The sequence below is a fragment of the Juglans microcarpa x Juglans regia genome, chromosome 3D (assembly GCF_004785595.1).
Source record: "Juglans microcarpa x Juglans regia isolate MS1-56 chromosome 3D, Jm3101_v1.0, whole genome shotgun sequence".
In the NCBI taxonomy this organism is placed as follows: Eukaryota; Viridiplantae; Streptophyta; class Magnoliopsida; order Fagales; family Juglandaceae; genus Juglans; species Juglans microcarpa x Juglans regia.
The window spans coordinates 33,611,447-33,632,193 of record NC_054598.1 but is presented as its reverse complement, the minus strand read 5'-3'; the positions used below and the strand labels follow the sequence as shown (position 1 = coordinate 33,632,193).

The 20,747-nt window shown below is 34.6% G+C and overlaps 3 protein-coding genes across 11 annotated transcripts; all 3 read left to right on the top strand.

Moving 5' to 3' along the window:
- The first annotated feature begins 1,255 nt into the window (after positions 1-1,255).
- On the top strand, positions 1,256-8,257 carry LOC121255685 (peptidyl-tRNA hydrolase 2, mitochondrial-like). 5 transcript variants are annotated; one of them, XM_041156163.1, is made up of 9 exons: positions 1,256-1,410; positions 1,781-1,859; positions 2,132-2,401; positions 2,520-2,578; positions 3,909-3,968; positions 4,044-4,113; positions 5,657-5,726; positions 6,931-6,957; positions 7,944-8,257. In XM_041156163.1, the coding sequence occupies exons 3-9, from the start codon at positions 2,192-2,194 to the stop codon at positions 7,991-7,993; spliced, it is 546 nt and encodes a 181-aa protein (XP_041012097.1). In that variant the 5' UTR covers positions 1,256-1,410; positions 1,781-1,859; positions 2,132-2,191; the 3' UTR covers positions 7,994-8,257. The 5 variants fall into 5 exon arrangements, 4 of the variants coding, with proteins under 4 accessions (XP_041012097.1, XP_041012096.1, XP_041012099.1 ...); XM_041156162.1 differs by having other exon boundaries at positions 2,093-2,401; XM_041156165.1 differs by lacking the exon at positions 1,781-1,859 and having other exon boundaries at positions 1,260-1,410.
- Positions 8,258-8,817: 560 nt separating this feature from the next.
- LOC121255684 (bark storage protein A-like) lies at positions 8,818-12,025 on the top strand. Of its 4 annotated transcripts, none has more exons than XM_041156158.1 (6): positions 8,818-9,480; positions 10,699-10,774; positions 10,898-11,043; positions 11,222-11,413; positions 11,489-11,668; positions 11,752-12,025. In XM_041156158.1, the coding sequence occupies exons 1-6, from the start codon at positions 9,226-9,228 to the stop codon at positions 11,926-11,928; spliced, it is 1,026 nt and encodes a 341-aa protein (XP_041012092.1). In that variant the 5' UTR covers positions 8,818-9,225; the 3' UTR covers positions 11,929-12,025. The 4 variants fall into 4 exon arrangements, with proteins under 4 accessions (XP_041012092.1, XP_041012091.1, XP_041012093.1 ...); XM_041156157.1 differs by having other exon boundaries at positions 8,819-9,480; positions 10,703-10,774; positions 10,888-11,043; XM_041156159.1 differs by having other exon boundaries at positions 8,827-9,480; positions 10,888-11,043.
- Positions 12,026-17,396: 5,371 nt separating this feature from the next.
- On the top strand, positions 17,397-20,190 carry LOC121254066 (probable inositol oxygenase). 2 transcript variants are annotated; one of them, XM_041154030.1, is made up of 12 exons: positions 17,397-17,621; positions 17,806-17,909; positions 18,045-18,162; positions 18,311-18,389; positions 18,492-18,696; positions 18,867-18,926; positions 19,029-19,081; positions 19,187-19,309; positions 19,401-19,470; positions 19,573-19,651; positions 19,823-19,886; positions 19,986-20,190. In XM_041154030.1, the coding sequence occupies exons 2-12, from the start codon at positions 17,879-17,881 to the stop codon at positions 20,010-20,012; spliced, it is 909 nt and encodes a 302-aa protein (XP_041009964.1). In that variant the 5' UTR covers positions 17,397-17,621; positions 17,806-17,878; the 3' UTR covers positions 20,013-20,190. The 2 variants fall into 2 exon arrangements, with proteins under 2 accessions (XP_041009964.1, XP_041009962.1); XM_041154028.1 differs by having other exon boundaries at positions 19,805-19,886.
- The last annotated feature ends 557 nt before the right edge of the window (positions 20,191-20,747 follow it).

Here is a 20,747-nt window from a genome sequence, read left to right as displayed (position 1 = left end):
GAGTGATCGAAAAGGAAGCTTCGCTGCAGAGACGAGATCTAGATTAGGTGGAGAGCGAGTGTGTCAAGAGATGAGTAGGTAGTAGAAGAGAGAGAGAGAGAGTAGTGGTTCGGGTTGTGAGTAAAATTTTAATGAAATGATTTCATGATTGACGAAGGCAAAGAAAGAGAGAAAATGCATTTAGAACAAATAGAAAAAACAAAGGAAGAGTTCAAGAGAGAAAACAAAACTGTTGTCGAGTGTCGGTTGAGGAAATGTGTGGGGTTTAGTTGAAAGAAGAGATGAGTATAAAGGAAGTGTAAGAGTGCGTTTGGATATTGAACTGAGTTGAGTTGAGATAATAAAATATTATTAAAATATTCTTTTTTAAATTATTATTATTTTAAAATTTAAAAAAATTAAATTGTTTAGTATATTTTGTATTGAAATTTTAAAAAAATTATAATGATGAGATGAAATGAGTTGAAATAGGTTAAGGTTCCAAACGAAGCTTATCTCGTATGTCAGTGGAGTCTCGAACATGGGTAAACATGTTGCATAATGCATGCCTGCATCATTAGGCCACTCAAGTGGCTATTATTTATATAACAACATTAAATATATTTACTCTAAACATCGGAGTCGAAGTTTGGATGTCGGAGTTTAGGGTACGTTTGGTTTTTAAATCAAACTCAACTCATTTCAACTCATCATTATAATTTTTTCAAATTTTAATATAAAATATAATAAACAATTCAACTTTTTCAAATCTTAAAATAATAATAATATTAAAAAATAATATTCAAATAATATTTTATCAACTCAACTCAATTTAATTCACTTTAACATCCAAACGCACTCTAATTCAGCTCCACTCCAACTCTAATTCCAACTTCAAGTTTTGAATTTTCAAACTTCATTGCTTTTGAAGTTGGAGCAAACGTAAGATCGAATCGGAGCCGCCGAAAGTTTTGCACAATCCTAAGAAAGCTTTCCATTTTGGGCCTTCAACTCATTCGTAATTTTTAGAGATGGACAATTTAGGCTTATTAAATTAAATCTCACAAGTGTTATTTGTAATTGATATTTGAAAAATTATATAATCAATTCAATGGGTAGAACATATTTAGTAAAATATTTATATGAAATAATTTAATTTAAATCTTACAAGTGATATGCGATATTCATTCCCAATCCGTACAATATTTCTTTATCTTAATATTCTTAAGTAATTTGAGATGTGAGATCAAGTCTAGCATTTGAACGGTTGAGATTGGACGCATTTCTACAGACTCTACACGATTCTTTAGGTGAAAACAATCACTATCCCTCTCTACTCTTTCCCGTCCCCTTGAAGTTACTCCTTCCAGTGGCTAACGCTTAGGGTTTTGACCCTACGATCAATGCAGCTTCAGCATCATCACTCGACAGGTTCCTCTTTTACCGATAAGCCAAGATTATTCTATCCTATTCCTGTTTGCTCTGAAGGAAAACTTTTCTAATATCAAACAAGTGAAAATTTCTTTTTGTTGAAAGATTCTTTTTATTTGATTTCTACTTTTATTTTTGTAATTTATTGCATGAATGTTAACAAGATGGAGCATCAAATATGCATTTCGATCGTTTTCTGATTATGTCGGATTAGGTTTGTTGAAATTGTACAATTTCAGAATCTATATGTCGGGTGTCTCGCTTGTATGAAAGACCCCATATTCGTAGTTGGTTGAACCTTCGTCTGGAAATGAACATATGTTGAATTCAATTTGCACGTCCACAGTCTGATATTATGTCTATGAATTAGGTAATATAAAGTGGAAAGGACTTGTATTCCACTACTTTACGGCACATAAATGATCAGAATCAGAGCAAGTGAGCTCGTGGTATTATTCGTATCTCAGAGTCTTTGAATTATTTTAATCCGTATCTAAATGACTTACCAAAGTGAAAAACATATAGAACCTTCATAAGGTTGTTTGTATGTATTATGCGGAATGGGTGCTTTCTATTTTTTTTCCTGTTTCTAAATGTCAAATATTTTATTTTCTGGGTGTGATTCTATTTGTCATCCAATGACAAGATTCGGTTCTTTTATGGTCTGCATTTTTCTTGGTAGATTTTGGACTATTTGCTCTCAATATTTGCTTATTCCCAGCTTGATTCTTGCTGGGACTTGAGAGAAGATTGAAGGGCCACTGTTTGGGTGCAATAGAGGATGGACCTAGCGTTGCTGAGTGCCGTTCTAGTTGGGGCAGGTTGCCTTGCCCTGGGATACTACATTGGGGCACGATATCCTGCTCGCATCTTCATCTCAGCAAGATTAAATAAAGATAGTGCAGTTGCTGGTAACAGGAAGAAGAAGGATAAGCCCAAAGAGCCCCTTGAGATTGAACAACTCGCTGACATTCTTGAAGATTTCAAAATGGTAGCTCTCTCTCTCTCTCTCTCACACACACACACACAAATACACACAAAGCGAATTTAAGAATAAAAAATTTATATGATATATCTATTTTATTTTCTCTATTTTTTTTTTTCTGCAGGTTTTGGTTGTGAGGAATGATCTAAAGATGGGAAAAGGGAAAATTGCAGCCCAATGCAGGTAGCCTTTAATTTATGATTAAATATAAATTTTTATGTGCCTTTATACTTTGTAGCCTTAAAATCTACTTCTCTGCTTTGTGTTCATATGTCTTCTCATTGATGCCATTCAAAAATTGTTTAGACACAGATGTCAGTGTGTGATCTGTTGGTTTTATGTTGATTGAGTGACTAATTATCCTTTTATTGAGAACTTATTTGATAAATGATTGTCTGCCTGATAGCATGTTTCTTTTTGAAATCAATGGATGATTTTCTTCATAATCAAGACGAACTTACAGTTGATCCCCAAAAAAGAAAAAAGCAACAGCCAAATAAAATTATGATTATCATTGATGCAGGTCAAACATATTAGTGTGTTTTGGCATCATTTAGCAGAGGTTGGTGGAGCTAATGATGCTGCAATGCGTCAGTAAAATTATATCATTGCGGTCTAGTCATACAAGGCATATTAAGAATGAAATTGAGTAATTTATAGTAGCATATGAAGGCTTGAAGGAGTTGTCAATCAGGATTTTTGGCGGAGTAAGTTGTTTGTATTTGTTTTAGAAATTTGTAAGCACAGAGGTTACGGTACAGGTCTGTAAGCACAGAGGAGTTGTCAATCATGTTTTTTTTTATTCACACATGCATAATACTCCTCATGTAGAGGTTATGGTTAGCGGAAATAGGAAAGAGAGAATTTCTTGGTTTTTGCGACCAGCCAATGGATATAGTGACTTTGACTGAGTATGGGGCTAATTTTGAAGAAATTTCTACTATACTGGTGTTGTCTTTTTTTTCCCCAGTTGTGCATTTAAGGTATTTCCCTTGTTGAATATGGCACTCTGTTGGATGTAATTGTTTGGAAACCAATCCTAAACCTTAGTATTAAAAAAAGTTTTACTTGTTGCTAGGTGTATTCGGTGTATACTTCTTGTGTATTTGGACTATGCCTCTTTTCTATTAATAATATTTTGTCTTACTTATAAGAAAACCTTAGTATTAAAAAACATATAAACTTATTTATATTGACCACTTCTGTCTTCATATTATCTTATGGCCTGCTGATAACATTATGTTTTACTTATTATCGATAAAAAAAAAACATTATGGTTTACTTATCACTTTCTATCCATGTACATCATACATGTGATGTGCTTGAGGTTGGGTTGACATGATTGATGTTATAATCTTTTCTCTGTCCTCTACATTGGTTTGGTCCACCTATTCAACAACACGTTGATGATCCATTGATCCCTATTTAGTTGTTACATGTTTGCTATTCGTTTCTTAGAATTAAATGTGCTTAGATCAAATTTATGATCCAAATATTTGCCTTATTTGGTCAGTCATGCAACTTTGGGTCTCTATAAAAAGGTTCTTCATCGGGCACCAAAAACATTAAATAGGTATGACCTCACACTAATCTACTACTTTATTCCTTATTCTTGCTGTTTCTTGTGACTAAGCTTGCCAATAAACAGGTGGGAGATGTGTGCACAACCTAAAGTGGTTGTAAAAATTGAAAGTGAGGAAGATATGCTAGTACTGCAAGTAAGTTTGTTATTATTATTTTGAAAATGCTATATGGTGTAATATAGGCCTATTTCATTCTTTCTTGTTTCGAAATTAATATAAAAAAATCCAAATTGCTACCCTCATAAATTCATATTTCTGATTGATTAGCTATGGTAATAGCTACAGTAGAAGTGAAAGTCATAGTTTTTTTTTTTTTTTTTTAATAAGGAAAGTCAGTTTCTAACTTAAGAAAACGTGGGATTATTGTAATTGGTTGGTGCTGTAAGCCTGCATGTGCAAAAGTAGTGGTGAAACAGTGGATACTTATTCCTCCATTGTGAGTTTGTCAGGGCCTTGTGGAATGATTTTTTAGCAGAGTTGGATTAACACAGGTTATGCCGGGGAAGGTGGCTGATCTTTTAGCTAATTGGAGAGGTCTTAAGGGCGTCTCCCATATTGCAGCTGTGTGGAAAAGGTTACATATTAGTGTGGTGCATTTGGATGGAAAGGAATGATAGGAACTTCAAGGATTGGGAGCGCTCTTTGGAAGAGCTTAAAAGTTTCTTCAGACCTTATTTTTGTGGGCCATAGCTATAGATTTTACTGGTCCCAATTTCCATGATTTCCTTGTATCTATTTCTTGATCTTAATTAGGTGTATTCTCTTGTATACTTCCTGTGTATGGCTATGCCTATTTTTGTATCAATAAAATTGCTTTTACTTATATAAAAAGTCTGAGTTTCTTATTTTTTTGATGATGAGGAAACCTAGAGACCATGCAAACACAATGTATTTTACCCGGTTAAACCCCGGACCCATATAATGCGTCCTCGTTTATTATTAAGGAAAGAAGTCATTCGGTTCAAAACTTGGGGCATATCTTTTTATAGGTAAAAACTGAGGGTAGTTAAAAGGAACACTCCTTTGATTGAACTGCTTCCCTGAATGTGCTACTGCTAACAGCTTAATATTAAGCAGTGGGGCGTAAATTTAATTGATGTCACTCTAATAAGGATGCAAATTCTTTTAGTATCCTGCATGTCATTGCTTTTATTTATTTATTTTATTTCTCTGAGTTAACTTAATGATAGAAGAGCTCTTAGATTCCTCTTTTTGTCAATTGTACATATATATATCATATATATTTGTATGTGTATATTTTTTAACCTAAATTGCTGATGTCCCCACCCAGTGTTCTGCTCGTCTCTTTTATTCTCTATGGTTTATCATGTTTATAAGCTGTTTTTCTATGTTTATAAGCTTCAATATTTCTCTGAAGGTAAATTGGAAAGCTCATGAACTCAGTAGATGAAGCCTTATCGATTTATTCTTAGTCCTTTTTGAGCCATTGGTAAAACTTTTTTGTATGAAATTTCTTTGTACTTCTAATGTTTTTCACTCTTCATTGGCTGATATAATTTCCATTTTCTAATCTGATGTTTTTACTTTTCCTGCTCTCCCTTCCCCATTAAAGAAAAAAAGTAAAATATAATGTTTGTACTTTGTTCTCTTCTCCCTCTATGTTCTCTTGTTCCAATTTTTTTATAGTTCACGTAGTGTACACTATCTACATTTGCAGGAGCGGGCAAAATCATTAAAGTTGCCAACCCACATTACAATTGATGCAGGGAGAACACAGATTGCACCAAGTAAGTTGCAAAAGTTCGATTATGGTTTTGGTAGTTGGTAAATCATTCAGTTGATTGGTTTTTCTGTTGCCACTTGCCAGCTTAAGTGAATATTTGGATGTTATCTGGGAGTATTTATGGCTTTGACATTTTTTTCAATAATGGAAGTTGGCTAGAGCCATTAATAGATATATTATTTGTAATGACTTTGGTTTCTTGGTGTGAGGTTCCGCTGACCTCGGCCCATGGAGTGTGATACAGGATTTTGATAGATTAAATGATCGATCCTATCTGATTTATCTTATGCACAGATCTTTTTACCATCACAAGATGCTCACAAACACCTCCCAAGTTCTATGTGAAAAAAATACGGAGTTTTTTTTTTTGCCTTATAAAAAACAAGTTTTGATGATCAAGTGTAATTTCTTGAGGGTTTAATTTATTTTGAAGATACAAATCAAAAAATAGAACTTGAAGTGAATTTCATAGGTATAGTTGATGGTAAATGATGTCATGGAGACAAACAGTTAGAATTGAGTCTAAGACATTTGATATGACTTTTGTGTATACTAGTGTAGAAAACAGTTAAAAATGCTTCATTCCCTTGGACACTTTATTTTAAGGGCATATGAACTGAAATTGAGCCTCTGATGATTAACAATTCAATTATATGTACTGGAAGCATGTTTTCCAGTACTGAGCCTCTGATGATTAACAATTCATTCCCTTGGACACTTCATTCTCTTACTTAAAAGAAAAAAAAAAAACAATTCAATTATATGTACTGGAAGCATGTTTTCCTGTATCTCTAGATAGGCATTTCTCTTGTATATTTGGGTTGTGCCCCTTACGCTTTTATAATGAAATTTATTACTCTGGAAAAAATATACTGGAAGCATGTAAATTTTGGTAAGTAACATCTCTCAGATTGGGAGGTTTGGACATCAAGAGATGAGAAAGCTTGAACGAAGTAGACAACATCTTTTTCCTTTAAAATCTATTCCAATTTAGTGTTTTGCTTATGGTCTGTCCATTAGTTGCGGTTTGAATATTTTAAGTGATCATTGTACTAAAAATGGTTTTTTTGCTATTTTTTATACATTGTTCCGAACAGTTCAATTAGTTCACTAAATCTTATCTGGTTCTATTTTCTGCCACATAAGTTTTCATGCTTCAGAGACTGCTTAAATACTTTATCTTATAACTCATTCCTCTGATTTCCCAGATTCTAGGACGGTGATGGCCATTCTTGGTAAGTCTCTTCTCAATACCTGCATGGGAAATGATTTATATAGTCCTAGAATATGCAAGTTTGACGCACTCCCTTTGAAAAAAGTAGGGGAAATATGGGACCAAATAAAAAAATCACATTTTTCGACTCTATTTTTTTTAAAGGGAGTGCGTGAGGCTTGCACATCCTAGGATTGTATCAAGCGATACTCATACCTACATATGTTGCAAATTTTTTGTTAACTTGGTAAGTCATGTAGGTCATATCAATCGTGGTATAGGGTTCCAATTCGAGCAGTAAAATAAAACAAAAAAGGAAAGACCATAAGTCAGTTGGTATGAGAAAACCTTAATGGGCTACTAAGTTTAATGTATCTTTTTTTTTCAATTCGAGGTATTATTTTGTACAAGTCCTGTTGGGACGTTTTGCTTCTTTTCATCATAAAAATTTCTTTTACCCATAAAAAAGTTGGTAAGATAGTATACTTTGGGCTTCAACTTGACTTTTGTCTTTGGCTGGGAGTTAATTTCTTGTTTTATGAGGCGTTTCCTTCTTGCTTTTAATTTCACACATGGGTGTATATAGAGTTATTTTATTCTTAAGCTGGTGTGTAGAGCATATCATCCATATCACGTAAATGCTAAGATTTGATTTGTAAGATTCAAATTTAAAAATTTATCTTCCAAATCAAATTATGTCAAGTAAACACGTTATTAGGTGTGCTTTACAAACACCGGTTTGAGAATAAAATTTTTTGTGTATATAATATGGGAACCACTTTACACCCTGTTAAGATCCGGCCATTCAGATAATCTTATATAAACTATTTTGATCAATTTATGTCCATCTTAACCAAGAATTGAAAAATATACTATTAGTCAGTTTATGATAATAAAAGGGTGTAGAGTGTAAAATGCTTGTTAGTTATAAATTGAAAAGTATATTTCGCCTACACATACATCGTTTCTAGTTTATTGTTCAATCGTGTAATTCTAATACACGTGCAGGACCTGTTGAAGTGGTTGATGATGTAACTGGTGGACTCAAACTTCTATAGTTTGTTTTCTTCGTTCAAGTGCATGCATGGACACGCCTCATGACAGAGCAGTGGAGCATTTGGACAACGGTTGTAGATCGAAAGCCTCCGGAAAGTTGCTGCATTTACATATTATGAAGGTCCATGCTATGCGGTGCCTTAACCAGATGTTCACATTTAACCTCTCATATTTACCATTTTTGATGATTATGATGATGATAAATGAAGATGACAATATTTTTGTTGGATTGTGATGCCTGTGGCAGTGGAACTGTAATTACTGAACACCTGAATTTTCAATGAGATGTGGAAACTAGCAATTAGCTGGCTTACAAGCGTTGTTAAGAGTATTCAATCTTGTCTTAACTATTTGTCCATGTTAACGTCATGCCATCACTAATCCCTCACCTCTTAAGAAAGTTGAGATGCCAACTACCAAATACCAAGAATTGCTACCGGAGATCCTTAGAACGACTGAGATTACAGGTCCCATGTGGTTGCAAGATTCAGTTGAGATCAATTCAATTCAGTCTAATTTTAAGCTGAGTTTAACATTTAAACATCTAACTCTTAAATTATTAAATTCATCTCAACTCAAAATCTCTTTATACTTGAGACTCATAATTTTTTTCAATTTAATACATCTTTATACGTGGTATACATAATATTTTTTATTTTTTTATAAATAATATTAAATTTATCTTAACATTTAAATACATCTAAATTCATTTTAGATAGGTCTTATATAACTCACTTCACCTATTTAACTCATTACTATTTATAAAGAATTTAACTTAACTCTACTTATTCAACTCATTACTATTTATAAAAATTGGGCTATTCTTTATTCAGTTTCATTTGGGTGTGTATAAATGTTGGGAAATGAAGATGACGGCAGATTTTAAACTACTATTAAAAGATGATAAACAAAATATTGATTAAGAAAGTAATAAATAAGATTATTATTAAGAAGAGACGGGACATGTGATTTAGCCACCAGCTAACCCAATTATTGGAGAGATGCTCCCACGTGCGCTAAAACACTTTGTACAGTTGTACCACTCCTTCTTAACTACTATTTTATTTATTTATACGTATGTGCCCCATGCTTCTCTTTTCTTATACTAATCTTCATTCTTCACTACACACGTTGGCTCTTGCTCACTCTCCCACTTTCCAGGGGAGTCCGGCTACCACAGTTGCCCGATCAACTCCCATTCTCGACTGAAAGGAATAAGATCCGACGGAGCTGGATGCGTGTGGTGGTTCCACGAAGAATGTGGGCCGTTCATTGGGAAGTGATGTTGGTGGGATTAATGGTGTTGGTGCAAGTAGAGCGGTGTATGCAGCTGAGGGCTACACACCCAATGCATGGGGTTGTGGACAGCATCAATGAGAATGGAGGACCTTATATTGGACTCGTCATGGCTTATCCTACTGAAGAACTTGCACTTCAATCCTCTGCTTTCTTCGTTCCCAGCTCTCAGATCCCCGGGTTGACCTTGCTGGTAATAGCGCTCTCTCTCTCTCTCTCTCTCTCAGCTTGGTCGTGTGTTTTCTTGCATTTTCCCAGTAATGTTCTACGAAATGGGCTTATTTTAACGGTTCTAATTTGGGCTAAAGTGGCCCCCACCTAGGCTAATGTTTAATGCAAAAGTTTGGTGGGATTAAAGCAAAAGTTAGGTGGGTTGACCGTCTTGGAAAAAATTCATCCATTTCTTGTCAAATTTAGAAGTTCTTGGGCATCAGTATCCGTCTCATCAAAGTAATCTTTATAATTTGATGAAAAATATATATTTTATATAAATCTAAAATCTTTCTAATCATAACTTTACATTAAATTAGTCAAAATAATAATATAATATTATTTTTTTAATAATAATATTTTTATTTATATTTTACAATTATACTAACTATATATTAATTAATAATAATATTTCTTCCTTCATATATTTCAAAATTGAACACAAAAATTAAAGTACAATAGTGTTCGAGGGAAGTGAAAACGTGAAAAATAAAAACTGAAAATCAAAGCAATTGGAGTAATTTTTACAATAAAATATTACTTTTGAAAACGAACATTACATATTCAAATTTGAAGATATATTTAAAATTACTGTAGCTCATTACATATTCAAATTTGAAGATATATTTAAAATTACTGTAGCTCATTACATATTCAAAATATATCAGTATAGCTCATAGTTCAAACTTTTACTTTTTGAAGAAGTTAATATAGATTATTTTATCTACATTTCTTCAAATTTTGAATATGCATTGACTTTTGAAGAAGTCAATACTAGTGCTATTACATAAAACTCAGCTTTACAACTTTAGGTAGTATTAAATGTTTTATAAATATTATCTGAATTACTTTTTATTAAATATTGCAAGAACTACTTTCATACGTCTTCCACTTCAAATCTGAAGTGAAGTTTGGATAAAATTACTTGGACTCTTAATCTGACCGCCTTCTAGGTTGAGTTAAGCTAAGGCTCTGTGCTTAAAGTGGCAAAGGCATGGACTGCACTAGCTCTTTTCTTTTTTATTATTTTTTTGGGCTGCGTTTGCTTTCTTCTTGAAGTACACTCACAAGATCCTGCAATAAAATAGGAGACAATTAGGAATGCGTTGAGGAGAAAATGAAAGAGCTTCTTGTTATTTCAAATTCCTGTGCACATAATAAAGAACTTGTTTTGAATATGTCTAATTTGTCGAGTGCTTAGGAAGAAGGTTCAACATTGGGACAATGGGACGATCGATGGTGTAGATGTTATTTATGTGATGACTGGAGAGCAAACGGTAAGATCCCTTTTTTCATCTATTTCAACAACACCATTCTACATATTCCCTATGATCTTGCAATGAAACATTGTCGATGAGTTGTAAACTTAACATTTTTGTGGCATTCTTAGCTAAATGCAGGTATAACTGTGCAAATCCTTCTTGACACGTTTGAAATTAAAGCAATTGTTCACTATGGGACTTCCGGAAGTGCTAATGATTCATTAAACCTTGGTGATGTTAGTATCCCAAATTATGTTGCTTTCACAGGATCATGGAAATGGAAGGTACAGATTTCAGCTTATATTAAAGCCATAAAACACTTCATTAAATAAAACAATTGATGTTTACTTGGTTTGGTTTTACTAATCTTTCATGACTTAAGCCTTTTTTAAGACAACTTTAACAGAAAGAAAGCTCTAAACTTCTATTTGAGTTCATATTTATCCCCTATTTGCACTGAAGGAGTTCAAGTCAGCAGAAGGGATCTTGACAGAACTGAAGTTTGGGGCTTTCAATCTACCTGAGAAGGGAGAGAATTTGTTGGCAACGATAGAGTTTACACCACAGCAGTTATACTCAGTAGAAAAACCAATGGAAGAGATTTTTTGGCTTCCAATAGAACCGAAGTTGTTCAACATTTCTACTAAGCTTCAGGTTTTCATTACTATTTTTTTCCATTTTTCTCTTTTCAAAGCTTAAATGTGTGGATTAATGTGTTATTGATTGCAGGATATACAGCTACAACAATGTGTCAATGAGACATATTGTCTACCTGAAGCACCAAAAGTTGTATATGGATTGAGAGGTTCCACTGCTGATATATACCTTGACAATGCAGCTTATAGAGAATTTCTGTTCAAAGAATTTAACGTCTCAACTGTTGATGAAGAAAGTGCTGCTATTGTAATGGTAAGTGAAAAAATATCCACTAATTCCATGGAAAATTGTTTATTTGCAAGTTATAGTGTTTGCCATTCTTGGTCTTTCTGCAGACATCCCTATCAAATGGAGTGCCTTGTATTGTATTTCGTGGTGTGTCGGATCTGGCAGGCGGAGACGAGAAATTGTCATCGACGAGCCTGAGTTCTTTGGCGGCTGTGAATGCTCTCAGTGTCGCAGTTGACTTTATTGGATTATTTGGTGAGGAAGCTGTGATCAATGACCAGTGAAAGTGGGCACCCTGTTTTGAGGGTAGATGAAGACATTAGATGTGTAAACAAATTGTTTTTCTGTTAGAGAGAATGTCCAAAATAAGGATTCCACTTAAGTTGTGCGGTTTTAACTGATCATCCTATAATAACTTGTTTTTTGTGGTCTTGTCCTGCATACAATTGTGGATTACTGCAATTTGTGAAAGTTGGTGCAGTTGGCTTTGTGCAGAGAAACATTCAATTTTCCTTATTCCAATGAAGAAGCATTTAAACTGGGTTCAGGCAACGGTAAAACTAGGGAAATGAAGAATAAGATTAACATACTGGATTATGAGGTTCTTATATGCTAACATTCTCATTTTAATCGTGGATCAAACTCATTCTCTATTAGGGGTGGGCTACGACTCTGACGGAGTCGGATCGAGTTCGACTCCGATTGGAGTGAAGTGGGCTTCCCAACTACTAGGACCCAGTTGCCCTACTCAGATTGGGTCTGGGCCTTGGGCCCAATATCCAAGGCCCAGTCTGAAATTCAGATTGGCCCACCATTGTTTAAAAATATTTAAAAAAATAAATAAAAATTTTAAATACTATAAAAAATAAGTTAAAAAGCTAAAATTTAAATACAATGACTAAATCAAACTACAAATCGCAAACAATAAAACTTAATTTAAAACTATAAATGGCAATAAATTTAAATTTACAGCACCAAAATAAATTCAAATATGAAATAGCCACAATCCCCCACATCAGTTTTGAGTCTGTTGACAGTCCATGCATTTGAGTCGATGACTCGATAGTGATTTCCAATTTTTCTGCGAAGGGCTTTATTGATCAGATGAACTATCCTTTTTTTAGTCATTTAATTGTAGACTTCTAAACCATCAACCACGTGATATATGATATAAAATAGGATACATTATAAACTCACCTCCACCTCTAACTCTAATGAGTTTTGCATGATGGTAATCATGGTATTGAGTTTCTCACCAATAAAGGGGTCATCCTATGGTGTGTCTGTCTCAATCATCTACAATTAGTTTGAGGTTCATAGCTAGGTCTACAAAATCATATAAATTAAAAATTAAATAATGAAAACATTAAAATTATGTAAAAAATAATTTAAAATCATAAAGTTACCTAATTCAAGCCTATAAGTCTTGGTATCAACGGTATGTACTCCAATGAGCGTTGAACTTAACCAGTTCTGTGTACAAACAAGAGCCTTGACGGTGGTCGGAGACAATGAACTCCGATAAGCATCCAAGACATGACCTCTTATACTAAACACCGGCTTAGAGGCAACCTTAGTGATAGGAATGGCTACTCATCCCTGGCTATTCGGAAAAAGACTAGAAACTTGCCAGAATTCACTTTCTACTAAGTTAATATATGGAATGTATCACTAGGTGTCTCAACATTTTCCATAAAGTAATACTCAACCTCAGACTTACACTGCATAATATTCCTTGATGTACAGTTTTGATGATACTGTTGTAGTCACAAGAAATTTGAACTTTGTGCATGTGTGTCATTCTAGGAAGATGTCGAGTCGGTCCGACGTGAGGAGTTACCACCTTCGGTTGAAGACTGACCACTGCTGTTGTACTGACTATATAAATAATCAATATCATATATAAGCGATCTAATAAGCTGATCAGCGTCATCATCATCGAGGACGTTCCTAATCCAATCTTCTACAATCGCCAACTTATATTGGGGATTAAGGATCGCTGCCACAAATAATAATCTATTTATCTTCTCCACACCCTATTTATTAAATTTTTATTTCATCCTCATAGTCATTTCATTCAACAAACCTACACTGTCAGCACAACTCGCTTGCAAGTGGCTATAAAGCCTCGAGAGTTCCTCGAAGTACATGTTCATAGTAGGATATTTTGTCTCAGATATTTGCATAGTTATGTCATAAAATAACTTAAAAAATTGAACAAAATACCTGACATTGGCCCAATCAACTGTGTCCGGCGCACCAAACCTCATTCTCCCCCCAGGTGACTCCAGGAAAGCATACTTCATACCCCCTTCCTCGACCTCCATATACTCAAACACTGTTTGGTACTTCTGTGCTACATTCAACATCATGTATGTAGAGTTCTGTCGAGTTGCAACGTCCAGTTGCAACGTACTGGAAGATGAAATCTTAAGTTGTTCGGCTATTACCGTAAACTGGCGGAGCCGTTGGGGGAAGCCCTCACATATCTCACAAGGTTCCGGACTTTAATAATTGAATCATCAACCACCTTGAACCCCTTAGAAACTATGAGGTTGATGATATGAGCCCAATATCGAACATGAATAAATTGGTTCTTACGAATAATATTCGCATTCACCGTCGTATTCTGCCTAAACCAATCAATGACAGTGTCATTTGCACTGGCATTGTCAACCATGATACAAAACACTTTTCTGATCTCCCAATTCTTCATACAGTCATTCATCTCCTTGCTAATGGATGAACCATTGTAATTAACAATTTCTTTGTATGGAGGTCCATGTGTCAGTTGTAAGTGACACTCTCTAACTAGTGGTGACAAACATTTCCTTTATCTCTGCCTTATCCTTGACATGCCTCTTCAAACAATTGCGCATTACAGTATACCATGAAGACATGAAAAATCGTGGCTCTAAAGTGTACACAAATTTGTGGAAGCCTGCCTTGTCAACTATGGTAAAAGGCACATCAGTGATAATTATATTCGTAAGAAAATCCCTCAACATATTCTCACTATATTGAGGGATTAATAGCTTCTTAATCTGCGTGCCACTAGTGGCCGTATAAGTCTCGTAACTCAGCTTTGTTTGATCACTTGCTACTAGCCATAAGATGTGCTATTAATACTGACATGCCTTGTTTCTTCAAATGACGACCGCATAGTTGCCCACAATAGTGGCATCGAGCCTATGGGTTCTCACGATCATCGGGAACTTTGGTGAAATGTTCCCATGTCCATGACCTTTTTTACTCAGTCGTGCTAGTGGATTGGTCTCAACATTCATCAACTCCTCATTCTCATTAAGCATATCAACATTTTCTAGATCTATTGGGACTTGACTACTTGCACAGGAGGTAACTACTCTAGATGAGGGTCTACGACCTAAAGTACCTATCGGTGACACCAACAATTGTGTGTCATCCTTTTGTGAAGAATTGCGGTGAGATGGTGTAGCATCCATAATTTGAGCAAATAATCTGAAACAATTAACAAACAACCGTCATTTAATATGTTATGAAAATTATCTACAAATTGAAAAGGACAAACATATGTGTCTAGTCGTGTTTGTCATTTTAAAAATAAATAAAACACAAAAAAATAAACGTATGCTCGAGCCACACTCGAGCGAAGGTTTGAGCGAACAATTTGTGTGATGTTCGCTCGAGCCACACTCCAGCAAAGACTCGATTGATTCGTCAAACAATTTATGTGATGTTCGCTCGAGCTATACTTGAGTGAAGGTTCGATCGAACAATCTGTGTGATTTTGCTCGAGTGTAGGCTCGATCAAACAATTTGTGTGACATTCGTTCGAGTGTCGGTGACACTTGAGCGAACGTCACTTGGAACAAAAGTACCCGATTTTTTCAAAACCTAAATCCCTTAATTTTTAAATTTTACAGCCAAAAAACCGAAATCATTAAAATGCAAACCACAAATAATTGAAATGAACAACAAATCATAAACATTTCACAAAGGGAGGAGAAACAACAAATCACATTTCTCATTTTTACAATTTGAGGAGGAACAACAAATCTATTGGAGGAGGAACAACAAATCATTTTTATAATTTGTGATGAACTTCGGAATGTACCTCGTAGCGGCTTCAGGTGACGGCAGACGGCGGGGGAGGTGAACTCGTGTGGAGACAAAGGGGATGTTGTGCAAAAGTGAGGGGGAAGAAGAGGGTCTTGCATTTTGGACCCCCTTCTTCATGAAACAATGTCGTTCCGACGTCATTTAGTTACACTTACTTGACCTACAGTATGAACAGTGCTACATGAATAGTATAAACAGTGCTACGTGCATTCGCGTCCCTCTCTACATCCTCATCGCAAAATCACCACACAAATAACAAAATCACCACAAAAATCACAAAATTACCACACAAATTACCATACAAATCACAAAATTACCATACAAATCACAAAATCACCACATAAATCACAAAATCACCACGCACGGGGAGAAACCCGCGTGTAGAGGAAGATAGGGCTACGGGCTTCGGCTTGTTGTGGGGGGAGAAAGAGAGGTCTGTCGGGATGAGATCGGCGTGGGAAAGGTTGCCGGTGACTGGGCTTGGTGGTGGTGTGGTAGCGGCGACCGGTGGCGCTTGGAGGAGCCGAGGAGAAGAGAGATCGAGAGGGAGAGGGGCATGCGGCTGGAGGGAGGCAGGAGAGAGAGAGAGGAGGGAAAAATGAGGGGAAAAGTTAGGGTTTGAGATTTTAAATCTCAACCCTTCATCTTCAATCTTCAGATTTAATCCAACAGCAGATGTTAAACTAACTTAAAATAGATAATTAAAATATAAATTTAACTTTAATTTATAAAATATTAATCTTTTATCATTAAATAAATGATAGAGTTTTGTTAAATATTTTTACGAGAGTAAAATCATATAAATAATTAGAGTTTTTAATATAATTTAAATCTCATAATATTCTTAATTAACTAAAATCATTTAGATAAAATGATTTTCTACCATTATAATATTTTTGGAGTTTTCAAAATAGAAAAGACTTACTTTAATGATGACAAAATGTGAGAGCAATATAGAAATAAAAGATTCTGTATTTTTTCAGTGCTTTATGGGTCATTGAGTATTGTGGTTGAATTCTACACAATTCATATCTTTTGCTAAGAAAACTATTGTTAAAATATCCAAAATCTTTTAATTTTCATATTACTCATATTATTGTAACGTTTTGTTATCATTATAATACTTGTTAAAATTTATTTTCCTGTTTCTGTGCATTAAATTATTAACTAATTATTTTTCTTTAAAAAAATATATTATTTTTATATATCATATTATTTTTTTGAACACATCATTTTCAATTAGACAAATGCGCAAACGTGCTTTGCACGTTATATAACTGCTAGTATATATATATATATATATATATATATCTATATATATATAATATAATATAATATATATATATATATATAATATAATATTTACTAAGCGTTCTATTTATACTTCATTATTTGTTGTATTCTACATCTTGACTTTTGCTCTTTTTCGATCTAGGTTTATGATCTTTTCAGCATCGGTTCCAATGGAGGCGGCTTATTCACCTAAAAGTTCTTTCTCCATGTTCAATAGATTAAAGTGATGCCTGAACATGAATAAAGGGCTGCGAAACCAACGGATGAAGAACATGAAGGACAGATAGAACCGACCAAAATAGATGCCTTGTTTCTGTAGCCGTGTTGACTACCCAAGTCACGCACAAATTCGAAGAGCTTTTGGTGGTTAATTAAGCTAGCTAGAGACTTCTGAAAAATATATGTAAAATATATAACTAAAAAATATACAAAGGTGATTCTCGTGGCTACGGTTATTTTGTTTTTTGTTTTTATGTGGCATCCTAATCATCTTCTCCCAAAATCATAGCTCAGCAGTTGATTTTAAGCCTCATCCTCACAACAGAACCGAGAATACGAGTAATTAAAATCAGCTCTAATTTGGGTAAATTATCTCAATTTGTTCTTTCTTTTGCATGCAGATTACGATTGCCATGAATTTTTTGGACAATCCAACCACAAAAACACCATCCTTTTTGACCAGCCTTACCTAATATCAGTGAGTAACCTTTCATGCATGCAACTATAAATAATGTGTAAAAGCACATTTTCTGCATACGACCTTTCAGGAAATCCTTTATTCTCTGCTTTGCTTCCCCTGCTTCGAGTCGCACGTGGTCTTCTTCTCGGTTTTAAGGGAAAATGACGATTGCCGTCGAGAATCCAGGGCTCGGTATCACTTTGATTCCCATGATCTCCTTCTGCTTCTTTCGTCCATGAAGTTTGTTTTTTTTGTTTTCTTTTTGGGTTATAAACATTTTGCAGTCTGAATGTTGTTTTTGATCTCTTGTTTGGAAATTAATATCGGGGTTACAAGTAGAGGATAAGAAGCAGTCTTCAGACTTGGCACAAAATGGTGGACATACAACACCAGATGCTGCTGGATTTGCCATGCCGGACTCCAACGCTTTTGGCCAATCTTTTAGGTTTCAATACTTTTCTTCCTCGTGTCTCAGGGTTACTCAGGACTCCAACCATTCATGCACCTTTATGACACGTGATAACTCATCACCTCATCACAGGATTCAAATTTCCTTTTTTGTTTCCTAACCATTATTATGAAATGGGTGGCAGGGATTATGAAGGAAGCGTAAGGCAAAACACAGTGGAGGAATGCTACCGGTTGAACCATGTTAACCAAACATATGATTTTGTAATTAGCACAGTTTCTCCAAGTTGATGCTTAAAACTGTAAACTAACTGGACTGCATTGATTCAAGTAATTGATATATGAAACTTGGAAATCAAATTGCAGGTAAAGAGAATGAGGGAAGAGTACGGAAAACTGAACAGAGCAGAGATGAGCATTTGGGACTGCGCTGAACTGCTCAACAGTTTTGTGGATGAAAGCGACCCTGATTTGGATGAGCCTCAGATTGAGCACTTGCTGCAGACTGCTGAAGCCATAAGAAAAGACTTTCCTGATGAAGATTGGCTGCACCTGACTGCCCTTATTCATGGTAAATACCCCCATGCATGCAAGTTCCTAGTTTTGTTCTAAGGAAAGGCTAACATGCACACTATCTATTCCTTGAATTTGTATGTTTATTTATTTTATTTATTTATTATTAATATTTTATTATTTTATATATCAATTGTATGTAACTGATTCTTGCATGGGTTTTTTCAGATCTTGGAAAGGTTCTTCTTCATGAGAAATTTGGAGAGCTTCCTCAGTGGGCTGTTGTTGGTAAGAAATGTGTTTATTACCAAATAAATTTGAAGCACATTATTACCATTTTTTTTCTCTTGTCATTTCAATTCAATCTGAAGGTGAATTTTAATGTTGCAGGAGATACATTTCCTCTTGGTTGTGCTTTCGATGAGTCGATTGTTCACCACAAGGTCTTTCTCTTCTCGAGAACATCATTAGATAATTTTTGTTTGATATGAATATTTATGGCCAGACAAGTGAAAGGGATCATTGCTTCAAATCTTGTTGTGTTGCAGCACTTCAAGGGCAATCCCGATCACAACAATCCTGCTTACAACACCAAACTTGGAGTCTACTCCGAAGGATGTGGACTAGAAAATGTGGTCGTGTCATGGGGACATGATGACTACATGTACTTGGTATATACCCTCTGAACCTTCCAACAATTGATTAAACCTCTAATATAATTTCAATAAGACAATCATAATAAGGATGTTTCCAAATCTCCAGGTGGCCAAGAAAAATGGAACAACTCTACCATCAGCTGGATTGTTTATTATCCGATATCACTCATTTTACCGTAAGCATAGTGTTAGTTCTCCAAAATTTCCTGTAAATTTGAAGGATGGACAATATCCTGAGATTCTCAAAAAATATTTTTTCTTGTCTGTCCATGTTGCAGCATTGCACAAAGCAGGAGCATATCAATTCCTGATGAATGAAGAGGATAAAGAGAACTTGAAGTGGCTCCAAACATTCAAGTAGGCTTAATCTGTTTCTATTTACATAAATCTGCAGACATTCCTTTCTTGATAACAAGTGTTGATCTTGGCCCTCAAGTATTCATTTCTTATTGACTTGATTGCTAAAACCAGACTCATTTTGTTTTATTCTAAAAAAACATGTAAATACAGCAAATATGATCTCTATAGCAAGAGCAAAGTACGAGTTGATGTTGAAAAGGTTAAGCCATACTATATATCCCTCATTGCAAAGGTGTGTACCCTTTCATAATTATGTGCTTTGGAGATTTTCAACACTTCTTTTTTTTTTTAAAAAAAAAATTGGGTTTTTTTTTTTTTTTTTTCCTTGCAGTATTTTCCAGCAACACTCAGATGGTAAGCTATTCCTTGGATGCCGCCTTTTTGGCTGTGCTTCAGTTCATTTAGACATATATATATATATATATATATATATATATATATATAACGATGCATGTATGTATAAAGAAGTTCTATGATCAGCATCAAGAAGTTCTTGTAATATTATTACTATACAAAAATGAATAAATTAAAGAGAACCTGGCGTTCAGTTTGTACTTTTGAATTACTTGTTGAGTTGTTTTTGGAAAAGGGAATTGAGTCCCAACAGTCAAAAAACAGTAATTCTTACATATAATAAGACGTACTCATGAATATCCACATCATAATTTCTTTCTTCCTGCTTTTTCAATGGTTACATATCCCCTTTTTCTATATTTTTTCTTTTTTAAAGTTTCAATTGTGAAGTTTTTGGCCTCGATCGGATCCAATTAGTAATTATTGGCATACAACATATACGTAACTCAACAGGCCAGGTGACTGTATCATAAAACAGAAAATAGATCATATATATATAGTATGTCCAAGTTGTATAGTACGAAGTATTGGTATAAAATTAAAATTTTTATCGAGCTAATTGCATCGCATGTGAATCATGAAAAACTTATCGAGCAAATTACATGCTATCCGGAAGATCTTTATGGACATGTACAAAAGTAAATGCTGGATGATCCACATGATGATCTTTATGTCTCTCTCAATATTCTAGATCCTAAAATTCAAACATATGTAAATTCTAAGGAATTATATATACTCC